The sequence below is a fragment of the Hoplias malabaricus genome, chromosome 17 (genome assembly GCF_029633855.1).
Source record: "Hoplias malabaricus isolate fHopMal1 chromosome 17, fHopMal1.hap1, whole genome shotgun sequence".
In the NCBI taxonomy this organism is placed as follows: Eukaryota; Metazoa; Chordata; class Actinopteri; order Characiformes; family Erythrinidae; genus Hoplias; species Hoplias malabaricus.
In genome coordinates, this window is record NC_089816.1 from 10,181,310 (window position 1) to 10,198,655 (window position 17,346).

The 17,346-nt window shown below is 37.1% G+C and overlaps 1 protein-coding gene across 1 annotated transcript in view; it reads right to left on the reverse strand.

Annotated features, from left to right (window-relative positions):
• The window catches only part of ahnak (AHNAK nucleoprotein), a 38,761-nt gene extending 22,982 nt beyond the window's left edge, over window positions 1–15,779 (reverse strand). Inside the window, exons 1-5 of the mRNA XM_066648908.1 lie at window positions 15,518–15,779; window positions 6,364–6,419; window positions 1,632–1,695; window positions 902–1,058; window positions 566–771 (exon numbers count right to left, since the gene is read on the reverse strand). Coding sequence (XP_066505005.1) covers window positions 566–771; window positions 902–1,058 — 363 coding nt within the window. The 5' untranslated portion in view covers window positions 1,632–1,695; window positions 6,364–6,419; window positions 15,518–15,779. The remainder of the gene's footprint in view (window positions 1–565; window positions 772–901; window positions 1,059–1,631; window positions 1,696–6,363; window positions 6,420–15,517) is intronic.
• Between the last annotated feature and the right edge of the window lie 1,567 nt (window positions 15,780–17,346).

A 17,346-nucleotide genomic window follows, 5' to 3' on the forward strand; every position in this document is an offset into this window, starting at 1 on the left:
TTCTGTTTTCATATTTTTTAAATAATGTGTATTCATGACACTTTATAGCATAGTACCACCTTTGTTTAGTTCTTCATTCTCTGTGTTTTCCAAATGTACTATGTTTTTTCTATTCTAGAGAACTGCATGCTGAATGGAATTTTCTTGTACAGCATTTAACAAGACATCAGTATTTGCTTTATCAGATACTAATACATTTGTAGTACTTTAATATCTACAAGATATCAAGAATTAATGGATCACATTTTAATTCATTATGGTAGCAATAATAAGCAATAATATTCTTGGTTATAATGTGTACTGTAATTTTCTAAACTACATCATTCAAATGTGTCATAGACTGTTAGGAATGTGTAAATATTGTATTTTGTATTTTTTATTCATGGAAATTCTTTTGGAATGTTTCAGCCACGCTAACTTATATCAGTTTGCTGACAATACATATGTTGTCTTTTTCCGATTGGTTGACCATCACCCCAAAGCTGAATTTCGTGTTTATGAGGCATTTAATTACAAATCTAATACATGCTCTTTGAAAAGTCTCAGTACCAAATGATTATCTTACTAGAATGATGTCTGGACTAGATCCTCCAAATCCACCTCGTCCTTCCCATGACAGTGTGCCCTTGGGAGACCGACAAGGTGACTTGTCACCTGGCTTGTGCTGTAGTTTTAATCCAACCTTGTGTCGGTTAAGAGTCTTGAGTAACTCAGCTGTTTCTTCTGAGCTCATGTTCTCAAAGTAAATGGTGGCACCAACAATTTGATCACCTGTGGGAGAGTTGTATTAGGTAAGTCAAACAACAAATACATGCTGTCTCTGGAAACATGAAAATCTTGTTTATAATGGATGAGATATATTTATTTGCATTATTATAATATCAGTCAGCCCATTTTTTACCTTCATATACTTTCCCTGTGTGAGCAGCAGCGGACTCTTCTTTCACTTCTTTAATGAAGATCTCTCCTTGTGCTTTTTGCTCTATGGTAAGTCCAAGTTTATCAGTACCCTCCCACTGTGGGAAAAGCACCTCCCTTGTGTCTTCCTCCTCTGCCATCTTCACAAAAAATTGAAAGAATTGGTAAATGAATGAATGCTTCATTATGTTTAATCATGTGTGCTGATGATTTAACAAATCCAAAATATCAAGGAAACTTTGTTCTTCACACTACTTTACTCATGTTTTTGTTTATTGTAGTTATATACTGTCCCTGTCCAACATGTATCTGCATTTTTGCTGAACCCAACAGCTGAACTTCACATTGTGTGAACATGTGATGGTGAATGGACCAATCAAAATGGTCCAAAATTACTTGGAATAGAATCTTTTTAGATTCTCTTCCATTGAAAGGCTATTTTGGGTGATACATGTTTTTAATTGGAAAATGACAATATATAACTTTGTCCAAGCACCAGAAAAACCACAGGGCAAAGATGTAAAAAGACTAATAATGGTACAGGCAATATCAGCTGCAGTTCTTTACTGACATCTGGTGGTATAAAATTACAATGATTTTATCTGAAAAACTGTCAAACATAAATGCTCTCAGTATTTAACAGTACAAGCTAGTGTCCCACATTTGTTGCTGATGAAAGTGTAACAGAACATATACTCAGCAAATATGCTTACTTCAAATCCTCTTTCTCTTTGACCTGCCCCCTGAAATGGACTGTATCAGTCCTTGTTTCACTCCCTGAAATCAAACAACATAGAAGACTGTTGACATTAATATGAAAAGAATTGCTTAATCAATAACAGCAGGATATTATTGCATGAGCAAACACTGCAAACGTGAAGGGGTTCATAGTTTCATTAAATATCTTTTATTTAAAAAAATTATAATAAAAATACAATAAAACAATAAGACTGCCAACTACCAGAAAGGAAGTTCTAGCAGTGTACCACTAGATGGCATTAAAATATCTGTCTAAACCAGAGTAAAGTATCTGTCGAAATTGGAAGGACAGATGTACACCACACCCAAATCTTCAGAAAAAAAAAACAGTTCGGAAGTCATATCTAATATCAGTACAAAAGACAATGCTGTATACAGCTACCTAACTCAACTAAAATCTGCTGTAGTAGGTTCTTTAGGAGCAAATTTTGAAATCAATATCTATGCAATTAGCAAAATATCTGTGTTTCAGATATTTACATGGTTAAATCAAATCAGACTGAAGCAAATTTTAATTGCTGTAAAATTATTCAATATATAAAATGTCATATATTTATTTGTAATATTAACTTCACAGTCATGTCATTTCAGTTTAGCATAAAGTCTTGGCATATTACTCTCCAAGCCTTTCAGAAAAAATGGATTGTCATAATGGGCAGCTTCTGTGAGATAAATAGCTCTCTAGTCAGCCCAGAAAACATGTGGGTCTGTCATTCCAGATTCAAACACAGACATCTCATTGTTTTGTTAATGCCACCCCCTCGACCATCTACACAGCCATTAGATAAGACTTTTTGTTACATATACACCTACATGCATATTTTATACTGCAGTGTCAAATCAAGACTCCTGATTGTGATATACATTGACAAAGTACTGATAAACACTGCATTAAAATCTAAAAGAAGAACAAACAAAAAGAGGGGGGGGTCCCAAAATTATGTTGGTTTATATTTACCACACTATACCATACTGTTTAGATCACTGTAGAGATAACTGCTTCTAAATGTTTCATTAAAATCTTATTTTTCTGTTTTTATATAATGGAAATCTGCATCAAAAAGCTACACAGTACCAACATAAGTACAAAAATATTCAAGATGTCATGCAGGAGAAAGCTTCTTAGAGCAATAGAAAAAAAAACCTTTTTAGAAAATAAAAAAGCATATGCATTCATTTAATAATCTAGAAAATTATCATCTAGACAGTTATTAACACATATTTCCAATATTGTCACTGATCAACTTGCTTGTATTTTTGTAAATTAACAAAAAAAAATTACATGTATGTTAAATTACATTTGAAATGTGTTGAGGATACATTTGAAAATGGAATTTTTACCTACTCCTGCTTGAACAAACCTTCAGCTGCTCAGTAGCATGTGGTAAACTAGTCTGATTTCTATTTCATGATGAGCCACAGGAGGCAAATCTTGACTGCAGACAGGCCAGTCAAGCACACACTCTGTGTGAATCTACAAAGCCATGATGTTGCAGCACATGCATAATAGGGCATGGTAATATTTTTCTGAAATAACCTTGGAATTCCCATAAAATACGCCTTTCTAAAATCCCAAAATACAACTCCATATCAAAACTATGTTTTTTAAGTATTCCCAAACCCATGTGGCTATATTCATGACAGTTTCTAATGCAGTGCTGTGTGAGGGCTTGAAGGTCAAGCACATTCTAGTGGATTTCATGCCCTACACAGGCTGAGGCCTCTCCCTGAACCTTTTCACCATATAATGTAAGGTAGCTGGAAAAAACTTGCATTGAGAAGTGGACTGTTAGACAATTCTCTTATTATGTGGGGAACCACAATCCATCTTTGCTGCAGAGACTGAGGCATTTATGGATGTTTTCCTATACATTTTATTGATCTATTTATTGTAGAATATTTCAAAATTGTATTTTCAATTTTCTAAAAAATCTTTCACTCTGGTTTTGCCTTGTCACAATGTTTTTGGAGCATATGAAAGGCATCGAATTTCAAAAGGTATATTTATATATAACACAAATTGTTGGTCAGACAAATCATGGATTTGTATATTTTTATTTGTAAAGTATTCAAGAATACTAAAGACTACATGTTGCTAGAATTAAATGTTTTAATGTAACTCAGAGAATTAATGTTTTAGACAGTAAATACCTGTGACATCTGGCTCCGTTCATCTCCATTTGAACAATTCTAAATGTGTTTCTCTATAGCAGAAGATCCCATACCAAACAAATCAGTGTAAACCCTAAATCTATATTTCTATAGATTTGTTTATAATAAGCACTGAAATTCCCCTTTAAATGTCATTAAAGTTTAGTATAACATTAAATACTTTTGATTAAAGAACATTAATTCGCCATCATCTAATTTATTTACAGAGAAAGAAATTTAAACTTGGAGTTGGTTTAAAAAATGAAAATATCTATTTCCATTTGATTGTGTTTTCGTCTATTATATGACTCTATATTCTATGATTCTATTCTATGACAATAGAGTAATAATTCTGTTTGTTATACTTAATGACCTCTAAATGCTTTTTGAAATGCTTTACTCCATAATCTATTTATTGAGAAACGAACACACACATTAAGTTGTATCCTCCAACTCTGCCACAAGGATCATTGTTATTCTTGGATGACACAGGTATTTACAAAAGCAGTAGGAGGGGGAAACTAACAACGATTTTCAGCGACTCCCAACAAGTGGGGGAATGGCCTGTTATTCCTTTCCCTGCATCACATTTGTTTTAAAATTTACCATGAAGCCCAACCCTCTTTCTTCTGCTTCTTTAACAGGGACAGAACACACCCTTCACCTTCATGCCCATCATCCCTACATATTTTTTTTCCTTTTTCTCTACCCCCCCTCCAGCCTTAGGACGAGGAGGACTGTTTGGGCAATGCCTGTCCTCAAAGCTTTGACAGATTTCTGGCAGCTGTTAGAGGAATTGCAAGAGGGAACAGTGAGAGAGACACTGTGCCTGTGTTCCCTGAGCATATAAACATATTTTACTGCAGTTTGTCAGAATTTTACCTTATGCAGTAAAGCTGATAAATTCACTGCAGTCTCAGGAAAATGAGAATTGAGAGCGAAACATAGAAACACTATTTATCCATGGTTTGAAACATTACATAGGACACAATCAAGCATGCCAAAGAGAGAAAAATGTAAAATGCTATGCTTTGTGAAATGCTATCCAATGCTATAAACTTTAAAAAGGAAGTGTATATCATTAATATCAGAACAAAATACCTCCAAAAGAAGTAACTTTACAATAGAAAGAAAAAATGTTACAAGAATGTTACATGCCATGGACTATTATTTGAACTACTTCTACTAGTCCAATGCTCTTGAAAGTTTGACATAGAGTAAATTAAATTTGATCTTATAGTGATGAAATGTAATCCATGTTGGCCATCCTCTAGTGACCTGGTTTACTGAAAGGAAGACCCTGGGTATATAATGAAGCCAGTGAGTGCATTTAAAGGGAACATATGGGGATCTGGAGAATAGGAACAAGCAACCTGTGAAATCAGATATCTCAGGTAAGTTTTCTGTAGGCTTCTTGTCAGAAAACACAGGAATTAACAAGACATTCTGATTTTGCTTCCTTTCTAACATAACAGTTAATAATTAGATTTATACCACCCTCTCATCTGAAAATCTCCCATCACAACCCAGTTGTGACATGTTTTATGTGAGAATATTCAGGCAAGAGTAGACCACATAAAACAGACAAGAAGCAGAGATACAGAAAATAAGATATATGAAATTAACAGGGCTGCTCATTCTGTGCTGGTATGAGTTTTTGCTCATTTTCATTTAAGGTAACAGGATATTAAACTTTTAATTTTGTTTTAATGTTATTTGATCCTTGTGTTTTTGAATAAAGCTTGTAACAGACAGCTCATTTAGACCCAAGAAATTGTGAACAAAGTTTTCTCCGCATTTCGTTTTTTCATTAAGTAATTTTGAAACCAAGCAATCTTGAATCTTCATCGTGAGAATAGTTCTGCAGCTGCCTTTAAATCAGCTGCTGTTGTGCACTGGGTAGTCTTGAAATGCCAAGCAACAGCATGGGGAAATGAACAGGTGGCTAGGCAAAATTACGAGAGGGCAAACACACTGCCCATGTAGTGTCAAATTTCTCAGTGCAGGCCTTTGCTCTGACCTTCCCGAAGTCCAGCGTGAATTTCTTACAAACATTCCATAAGCACTTTGCAGTTTCACTTCAGTCTCTGGTTTAATCATTTATCCAGTCATGTCCAAGAGTGATGTCCTTCAGTCTAGATCCTAACACTATGTCTGTACTGTTGTATCTTTTAAGTGTTTAAGGGGGTGGTCATGCTACAATAACAAATGTGTGTCTAAAATGGCAAATAGTATTATAATATTCATAAAATATAACTTTTTACGAATATTTGCACCTTAGGTTTACACTTTAACTGTAACTGTTCTCTGTCATTTGACTGGGGTTCCTTAGATTTTTTTATATAGGGCATCTAGTGAGGTTTATTCTGTTCTTGCTTCATTTTAAAGAATATAATATTTAAAAAAAAACAGAAACTGGAAGATGTAGTGTTATACATTTTGGCCAGTAGCTGCAAATATATAAACATTGACAAATCTCCATATCACTAATTGCTTTTATTGTGTTCATAGAAAGAAAATAAATAAGGAACTTACCTTGTGCTCAAGCACAAACTGACACCCTTTGTGCCACCACTGTTTTACTTTGTTTCCTGAAAAAAAGCAAATGAAACAACAGCATATTAGAACCTTTATGTGGGCTTTGTGAACTTCTTCCAATAAAATACAAACACCATTTACAATTTTAAAAAAAGTTGGGTTCCTGTCTCAAATGTAGATAAAAACTAAATGTGCAAAACTTTTAAACCCTATATTTAATAGAAACCATGGCAGTAGTTTTAAAAGTGAAATATTTGCCCTTTTTGATTCATATAAGATTTCATCTGCTCAAAAACACAATGTCAATACAATGACTTTTTCGTATAATAGTGCACCAGTGGTTTTCAGTGGGTTTGGTCTGAACCAATTTAGCCCCTGGACACTGCTTTCTCAATACCTGCAACATATGATTTGGCATCGGTCTGTATGGAAGGATTTTATGGCAGTATATATATCATTGAGCATTACTAGTGCCTTCACAGATGTGCATGTCACCCATGCAATGCACAATAATGCACCCCATGCCATTACATTTGCTGACTTTTGAATTGTGCACATATAACAAGCTGGATGTCCTGCTGTCTTTTCACAGAGGATACAAACTCAATGATTTCTAAAAATCATTACCAATTTTAGTTTTTCAGACCACAGGACACTTTTCAGTCCATCATAAATGAGCTTGAGCGCAGAGAAAGTGTCAACATTTCTGGATCCTGTTTTTATATATTCATTTATTTGCATGACGTCTTCATACTTGAATTTATTTATGCAGAATGAACTGTGCTCACAGACATAGTTTATGGAAAGTGTTCCTGAGCCCATGCACTTGTTTCCCTTAAAGAAACATGTCAGTTGTTATTTCAGTGCCACCTGAGAGCCTGAAGATCGCAACCAGCCAATACTGCTTTTGGGCCTTGCCCCTTGCTTAGAGTTTTCTGTAGATTCCCTTAATAATTCTCTGTGTAGTCTTGCACAGAATGGTGAAGCCTTATTTCTAAAAAGATGTTTTGTTTTTTTAAAGATACCCTTTTTAAAACCTAATCATGTACCTGACCTATTGCCCATTAAACTAATTTATTTTTGTTGCATTATGCAACTTTACTGAGCCTTTTCTGTCCCATGCCTTATTATTGGTGTGGATGGCATCAGATTCAAAATGGGCAAAATATTTAAAAAAAATACAATTTCAACATTTAAAATGCTGTCGTGTTATTTTTCCCAATGAAATACATGGTTCCATTGTATTGTATATTATTGCATTCTGCTTTTATACACACATTGCACAACATCACAACTTTTCTGGAAAAGATTTTGTACAACCCAACCATGGCTCTCCATATTTTCTTCATTACCCTCAGAGGGCAACAGCAACTGCAACACATTAAGCCTGAACACACAAAATGTGTGCTTTTTACTGTTGCAAAGTGTCTGTTGAGCTATTGTTGATTTAAAACCCACATATAAGTGGATTGGATGAATTATTAAGCTGAAAGATGCAGTTTAAAGGTGCATCCCCTGAAAATATACACATATGCCTACGGCTCTGGATCATGTCAGAATATTTTGTCTGGGCTTTTAAAAAGCAATAAAGCAAATTTCAGATCACAATATATCAAAGAGTACAATTCAAAGCTCCTGTGTGCCTGTGTGCTTATCATGGAAAAAAGGCCTCAGCCCCAGCAGCTATAATTTTACCATGATTCTGTCAGGTATTTCAAGACAAAATGCAAAACAGAGGCCCTTTAAAATTTCCCACAGGGAATCAAATATACAAACGTGCAAATCTTCTTGTCCTACACTATATCACCATTGCTACATTAAACAAAATGCCCTATCTTGCTTGAACATGACAGTGCCACATCATGATCATTTGGTTTCCTCACTGGTCCATAGTGTTTGCTTTAGTACTCTACTACTCATTCTGTATTGGAATCAATGCCAGTGTCAGCAGTTAGTCAAAGCAAACCTTATCGGCTTCAGTTTCTTTGAGAGTGTGTCACGGTCTACATTTATGCATGGCCTATCTACCTCAATAAATACACAGCTGCTGAAATGTAGTAGTGGATCAACTGATGGGTGTAACCATAATGCTACAGAGTCAGAGGACACCCTTTGTTTAATTAATTTTCAATTATAGCAATCATTATTCATTTTTAGCATCAAATAACAAACAGTAAAAAATACACAGTAGTCTTAGGATAGATATATATTTTTTTGGAATTTTGTCTAAAAAACAATGTCCATTCTGACAGAAAATAAACTACTGTATTGTATGTACTGTTTAGCAACTGGAAATTGAGATTTATATACAATACCCTGTTGAACATATATTCAACATGCATTGTGACTTTTCTTATGTTTTTTTATTTGTTTTTTTACTTATCTCTATGCACTTTGTTCTGCACTACTGTGTGTAACAATTTACCATTTGGAGAAGACTTTCATAAGTTGAAGAAGAGTTAACAGAACAAAAGAATGTCTGTTTTATGAGTGTCACCCTGTGGCAGAAAAATGTAAAGAATGTGTGAGTCTTTTAGATGTTCCTTTCAGGGTAAGAAATAATGCTTCAGAGGATATGATGCAAGAAAATAGGCATGCACACTAATGTCATTAAGATCACTTGACTGTGAATTAATTTAGTGCTAAATGATTCCACATGACTGACTTTTGGTGAATGTGAGTGGCAGATTTTTTAATGCAAACACGAATGTTTACAGATAACTTGTTATAGCTTTGTCCTTACTGTGTTATGGTCTTGATATAGTAATACTAAGTCAAATAAATTCTATTTGATAATGAAAAATACTGATATTTGCAATGTATTATCTGTAACCGCTTATCCAATTTAGGGTCACGGGGGGTCCAGAGCCTACCTGGAATCATTGGGCGCAAGGCGGGAATACACCCTGGAGGGGACGCCAGTCCTTCACAGGGCAACACAGACACATTCACTCACACCTACGGACACTTTCGAGTCGCCAATCCACCTGCAACGTGTGTTTTTGGACTGTGGGAGGAAACCGGAGCACCCGGAGGAAACCCACGCGGACACGGGGAGAACACACCAACTCCTCACAGACAGTCACCCGGAGCGGGAATCGAACCCACAACCTCCAGGCCCCTGGAGCTGTGTGACACTACCTGCTGCGCCACCGTGCCGCCCTAATATATTATCTAAAAAATCTAAAAGACAAGTGTATTCAAAAATAATAATTGAGTAAAGTTTAAGAGATATCTTCATGCCTTGTTGCACTTCCTTTTCCAAGATCAAGTTCTTCTCAACACAGTGTTTGGGGCAGCTGAAGTGTTAGGCTTGGGGCAGGGGGGGTTGCATTACTGACATTGAACAGAAATGCTGGAGTCAGTACTGACAGGTATCTGCCAGTGGAGACCTGCCCTAGAAAGTGTTGCAGAACAACTACAATTATGTCTCTTCAATGTGGTTTAACTTCAACTTTTAATGACCATTCAGAATTCAAAATAGCAATTTGCAGGAGCCCTGTAAATATGGTGATACCCAGTCTTCAAGGGGTGTACAATCACCTAATATGTAATCAATGTAAATGCTGATTAAGAATCAATCTCAAGGGTATTCAATGTACAAAACCTTAATTATCATAAATTATCTTGGCTAAAGAACTATAATTACACATTATTTGATAAGGAGCCTGTGTATTTCTGCAAATCTAAATCTCATTTAATATAGCTGAGGAAGGAGGAGGAGGCCTCCGCAAGTCAGTGTTAGTGGTATCAATAACAAGCAACAGCTCAGAAACAAAGTTCTTCTCAGCCACCCAAAGCTCATTATCAGCAACGGTTATAAAAACACAACAAGAACATCTCACTGTCATGTTGTTTCATTACACAGCTAGTTATTTCTGAGCTGTGACTGAAATAGACACTGACTTGTGCAATGAAAGCCAGGCTGGACGGGCTTGTCACTGTGTTTGCAGAGAAGGATGTGTGGCAGGGCAGCTGTGTACACTCCAGAGAGTGACAACCACAAGACTTCTGTTGATTTCTATTAATTCTCTTGTCACCTCACTGAAGAGTGACTTCCTTTTACATAAATATCACAAATGGATTTGAACTGGCCAGGTAGAAAGCAATGGTAAACACAATAGGTACTGTTCAATGAGAATAAGTAAGCATACATTTTAGAGTGAATAAACTTGGATTGATCTAGATTTTTAGTATATTTAATATCTGTTTTGCTCTGAAAAACATTTCAACATGAACTCATTATATGGTCACTTTTGGGGGTTTTTGTGTTCTTTTCTTTTCTTTTCTTTTGTCTTTTTTTTCAGGCCAATTTCAGCAACTGTAATTGTGTATCAAAATGTGCATACGTGTGTTCTTCACTAAAACATATCATTTGACCATGGCCACCCAAGTGTTTGCACACAGCAGTATGAAAAACAATGATTTCTATGATAAAACCCCACAAACCTAAACGATATGTCCTGCTCATCAAATACAAGATTTAAAGCACTGGACACACCCTGCACTGAATAAGAGAGCAACAGTGGGCACGCCATCTCTAAAACTCACAGAGCCTAGCACTCAGGGCCCCACCCTGGCCTCCAGTCACACACATTCTTTGATAAAGCCGTCAGGCCAACTGGAAGAGCGCCCAGACTCTCCTGCAGTGACTAACTCTAAAGCAATGTCCTACACGCTGCCCAATCTCTCTGCTCACCCACTGTGTTTGTACCACAAAAACAGAACACTCATTTTATTACTTTTCTCTGATTATTATCCACTGAATAAAAAAGGACTGGAGAGCTAATTTCCCCCACATTATAAATGCACCTAAACAACTTTCAGAAGAAGTCACTGACTCTGTGACCCGAAATAACACGGAAAGCACCCGAGGAATAAAACGGTTTTGGCCAGACATACATATTTTGCTGAGGTCTCCCACAGCACATCCATCATAATTAAACTCCATTCCCAATCCTCCTCCCACCGTCAAACAAAGACATAGGACTAGTTCATAACATGAGATATCAACGCTATGTCTTAATAGCCTGTTGTTTTAATTAAAATGTTGTAATGCTTAATTGGAGGAGTATGCACTTGGACAAGTTAGCCTTTAGACAACACAAAAAGTCACTAAATCATGTTATGGCCTCTGACAAGCACAAATGTCACTAGTACTTCCTTAATCACAGCACGTTTCAGGGTTATGCTGCAGCAGAACTCACTTATAAAAAGTGCTGACTAACTTAGGGGAAATTCAGGATAACTGCTACATGGTAAAATGTTCCATTTTCCCAACCAGATGGTCTCAATTGAAAACCTACATTTGATCCACTGTATTATTGTGCTGCTCTGGGGAGGCAGACAAAATTAGTGCAACAATTCAATCTCTGAATCTGGATCTCCCAGAAATGCTTAAAAAAACCTATGACGGAGTAATTTTACAACTGATAAATAAGTCAAACTTTGTCATTAACAGTTAGTGTCCACATGGAAGTTAATGGGAGTGAACAGCAAAAAAAAAAAAAAACTTACTGGCTGGACTGGTTTGGTGGAGTCTTTACTTTTGATAAAGCAAAGATTATATCATTATTAATAATAATTAATTAGAATTAAAGATCAAAAGTAAATAAAGCTATTGCAAATTCTGTCATGTGACCAGTCTTAAGTTGACATAGTCCTTCAGTCATCATCCATGGGTGAGGTAGTTTTGTCAAGATTCATTGCTTGCTCTGTAACGCCACAAAGCCTTTCAGAGAAGTGAAAAGGGTGTAGTCCAGAGCATTGAAATGATTAATTTCATTCTTAATTTGCTGGGGAAAAAAACAACTCACAAATTGCCCAAATATGTTAGTGTACACTTTTCTCAAAAATTGGTCACAGTTGCAACAACAACCAATTTAAACTCAATGTTAAAGGTTCAGATCACAACAACAGGTACAGATCAGTCGTTTAGAAAGACCAGACTAGACTACTTCATGCTTGCCACAGAGTGTGTTACTGCAACATTTAAAGCAGCCACAATGGGTGTGAAGAACAAAGAAAAGTTCTCCACATGTCAGGTCATGCCTAGTTGCACGCCATCCTATTGGTTTCTAAGAAGGGCGCTGTTATTTCTGCACATTCTTGTGGTCTTTTAAAAAAGAAAGCTTGAAACCCTTTTAAGATAAATGCCCATGAAAAAATAAACATGAGATTGGAGTCATAAGATCTTTTTACTTGGGTCTTCATGAGCACCAAATGCCTAAGGCAAAAATGCCAAAATCCTGAAGCGACAGTATTCTATATTTCACAACACTCATATACCAGCAATCAACACCTAATTTCTAAGGATCTGTGCATTTACTCGTAGGTAAAAGTAATTAAGCCGACTGTCACTGCAACCCAATAACATTTCTAAGCACAAAATAGTATTTTGGATGTTGCAGTAGTTCAGTCAATAATTAGGGCAGGTACCAATATCCAAGTTGAGAAAGCTCTCTTGTACTTCTGAGGATAAACTAGCACACAAATCTTGACTGAACATGTAGTGCTCAATGTTATTCTGATCCTTTTAGTCAAGTTTACTCTTGCAAAAGATAAACTCAGTATTGTATCCCTCTCATACATTTGCCACGCCCCATTGTACATAGCATTTAAAAAAAATACATGGACATTTAACAAACATGGTTTCGTTTGTGAGTTTTAAGAAGCTGTACAAGCTTGGAAATGAAGAACCATCAATAAGCAAATATTTATTTAAAGTAGTCATCAAGATTTTGCTAAACATTATCCATTATGTTGAATAATAATTTATTAAAGTTGTCCAATTATGTATGCCACATTTGTATGGCCAATAGAATCATGAATCTACCAGAAACTGAACTATAGTGAACTAAAAAAGATTCCAGTCACATGGAAAATGATGAAAAATCAACGTGTGGTTCTGAGTCACTAGGATGGGGGCAGGGGCTTGGCCTTTTGCTCAATTCTTCCAATCTTCCAAATCAGTATTTCTCAACCCTGGCTTAGTTTAAACAAGCTGAAACAGAGTGAAATAATGCAACAGTGGCAGAGGTTATATAAACCTGTAGGCATTTGGGGAATAAGATAATTGTGGGTCATTTTGCAGTGAAGTGCCTCATTGGAATCATTCTTTTTTTTATTGTTTTTTTTTTTGTATCAACATTTCCATTTCTTAGGTCCATTCTTATCTGTGATGGACAATCTAAACAAACAACTTCATAGAGATCTTCATCTAAATGCTCTCTTTCAGCTCATTGTCAAGAGGCTGCTTGAAAAGTAACAATGCAAACTACAGGTGAGAGAACACACAAACAATAACTATAACACTTGCTTAATAAGATGGTTATTGCTCCCAACTGTTCTCCACTTGGTGTAGATGGCAGCTCTATACAAGAGTGTAAGGAAATGACAGAGGAAGTGTGTGCACGTCCAAACTCTTTCCGTTTCACACTGGTAGAGCAAACTCCTCGGAGGCACCACTCCTATCTCCATTATCAACATTTAACAGGAGAAAGTGCCTCAGTATCAAACCAGTTCCTTTGGGCCATGATGCTTCAACACAGTGCACACATTAACATATACAGTAGACTTCATTCTTACTCTGCTGGTACTGCCCAGAAACACAAACATGCAACAACTTTTAGATTATCAAAGTTGAACCATAAGACATTGGTGGACCAAAGACCTTGACAGAACCTGATTATTGCTACTGCTGGCATTCAAATAGAAAAGAAAAACAGCCCAGTACTTAATGCCTGGGACACAATGTGCAAAACATCGGAAGGGTTTTTTCCTTATCTTCACATACTCCATCAGCACATCTTGTTGAAGTGGCATGTAGTGATACATTACAAAAAAGTGCGAGAAGGGTGTGGCAGGAGAGGGGGATGGGATCTAAATGCGCAGTTCCTCAGCTGCAAAGTGTATCCGTGTATAGAATCACAGATTCCAAATTTTAAAAACAAAAAGTTTTTGGGCGGGGGTTTTCTGTTTTTTTTTAACCTCTACAATTTCCAACTGGAGATTAATTACCTCTTTCTCTCTCTTTACATACATATTTTTTCATTATATTCTAGGAACATATTCAGGGTTTCCTCCATTTCTGAATAACCTGAAGTGGAGCATGTATAAAACATTTATTTTTCTCCTTCTAGCAAGCCGTACTTTTCCCTCTTGTGCTTCAGACCTGGTTTCAATTAGCAAGTCTTTCCAAACCACTACATTCCATCACCCCCAGCCCTCCCCAACACCATCCCCCTCTTTCTCACTCCCCACACCCTGGCAAGAGTCCCAGGTTAAGAAAATCGAGGGGAAAAACGGAGAATTACCAAACTCCACCCATTTCAGAAAATGTAAGCTTTGCTCTAGAAGACTCTATTCTGTTTCAACTCTACAACACACCTCAGCTTCACTATGACGAGAAGAAACCCTTCACAAAAGCCTTTTTACCTCCGTTTTAAAGTTCAGTGGGATATCTGCGGCCGTTTACCAAGTCCAAGGGCTGTGAACACATTTGGAAACGGTGTGGAATCTCACAAAATACAGAAAGATCTCAAGAAGCTTTCAACAAAGCAATGAACATTTATTATCGACATCTCTATAAAGAGTAGCTTCAAAAGCAGTTTCCGTGCGGGTGAAAAACTTTTGACGAAAAAGTTTTCGTGTGTTCCCAAACCAAGCTGCGCACACGCCCGCCCACACACACACACACACACACACATACGCACAGCATAATCCACGTTGCACGGCCAACCTCAACACAGCTCTGTGGGGTTTTTTCTACACACTGCAAGGGTGTGGGGCAACTTTCGCATGACATGCAAACATCAGGAGCATTGTCCACTCTCGTGCTATAACACATTGTGCAAGTTGGGCTCTCTGCGCTGTCCAGGCACTGTAGAATACGACTGTCAACTTTTCTACAAACCTGTCTACCAAAGTCTGTGGATAATGGCACGAAACCAAGACGAGACGTCAACTGTGCACACACACCCACCTTCACTCACGTTCTCGTAAAAACGTGTTGTCTTACACAGTTTTAATAAATGCGCATGACCTTACAGAGCCATACGACTTTTGCTCTTAAAACTGGAGCCAGTGACATTGGATTAGCTGTAAATCCTAACATGACTAACTTACAAGAACTGAGAAGAGTTGTTCTTACCTGGAGCAGTCCCTGCTTCCAACGATTTACCACCTCGGCATGAGCATCCTCAGCCACGTCTTTTCTGCCACAGCCCCGAAAAGTTTTCAAACACCCCACTACTGCCTGAACAAACTTGCGCTTAAAAATTACTTTCTTTCCCACTTTCTGTTTTTCCCACAAGGCTTAAAAGCCTTTCTGGCTTCTGTATTGCGTGCTCTCTCTCTCTCTCTTTTTCTCTGTCTCTCTTTAGAGGCTGTGTGGTTGTGGTCGTAACTTGGGGCTATGGAGAATGGCTGAGTCCTGGGCAGGGCAGGGATCTTCAGGAGGAAAAGTGAGGGGAGGGAGGGTGTAGCAAAGGGAGGCGTTGTTTTTTCTTTTTTTTTCACCACCCGTTTTGCGACAAACTACGCCCCTCAAGCGCAGGGCTTAGTCAAAAGTTCAAGCTGTTGTAACGCTTGGTATGAAGGTCTTACTCAAGCCCGGCGCCTGGGGGTGGGGCTTGCCAGAAAACTGGTGTCTTTTTTTAAGCAAAGCAGCAGGGAGTGGTCGTCTTCTGCTGAGCTTTAGCCCACCCACCTCTGTCGTGAGACGCCGAGAACGTGAGGGGCCTATACTTTCAAAGAATCTCAATGTACAGGCATGGGCAAATGTTGGAACAAACTTGCTCTAATGACATGCTTTGTTGAGTTTTTAAAAGGAACTATGTACACATGTGTTAGATGAACACACTACTGCAAGTTTTAATATGCCATTACTTTGCTATTGCTTAATTTTAAAACAATACTAGGTAGTATTCACCTTAAAATTACAGAAAATGACTTCAAAATTATAGTTATTCTTCAATGACCTGTAAAACAAAGGACAGAACTTGTGTCTCTGGTAGTCTGGACTCAGCACTGCAGAGACTGCACTATGTTACATTTCGACTTCGGGCAGGAATCCACCCCCACCACCACCACCTTGATTTCAGGACAGTGCAGTAAAAATGAATTAATTATTCATTATCTATCTTTCTTCATTATGGCGTCTATTATCTCATAATTAGACATCTGTAATGTGAAAATCACTCATAATTGCGTTTTTATTTTTAAAAAAAAAAAGTAATTTAACTCCACTAAGCAAATTACTGTGAGTGAGTTATGAACTATGTTAATTTTATTCAAGTTTTAAAGTTTATGTCCAAGGAAATACACATGTGCCATATTAAAAAATGTATTCATAGTGAAACATAATAAACAGAAGTAGGGCAGCACGGTGGCACAACCTGGAGGTTGTGGGTTTGATTCCCGCTCCGGGTGACTGTGTGTGAGGAGTGTGGTGTGTCTGCATGGGTTTCCTCCAGGTGATCCGGTTTCCTCCCACAGTCCAAAAACACACGTTGGTAGGTGAATTGGCGACTCTAAAGTGTCCGTAGGTGTGAGTGTTGCCCTGTGAAGTTCCTGCCTTGCACCCAATGATTCTAGGTAGGCTCTGGACCCACCGCCACCCTGAACTGGATAAGCGGTTACAGATAATGAATGAATGTATCACAAATTAAATACACATTCATAGATTTTTTTGTTGCAAAAATGTTTGAAGAAATTCACTAATAATTCACTTAACAGCAACGTTCAACTCTTAAACCTCTTATATGATTTTATTGTAGGCAATGCTCTACAATCAATTTGACACTATTTAGAGCTCATACACTGTCAGAAAAATGTGGTAGATTTTCAATGTGGTGGTACCTTTAAAGGAACCTAATTGTACCTTATTCTATAATAATTGTAGATTAGAAAGTTGTCTTGATTTCATAAGCATAAAAACAAAATCCTACCAATTAATCAGTAGTAAGATATAGTCTATGT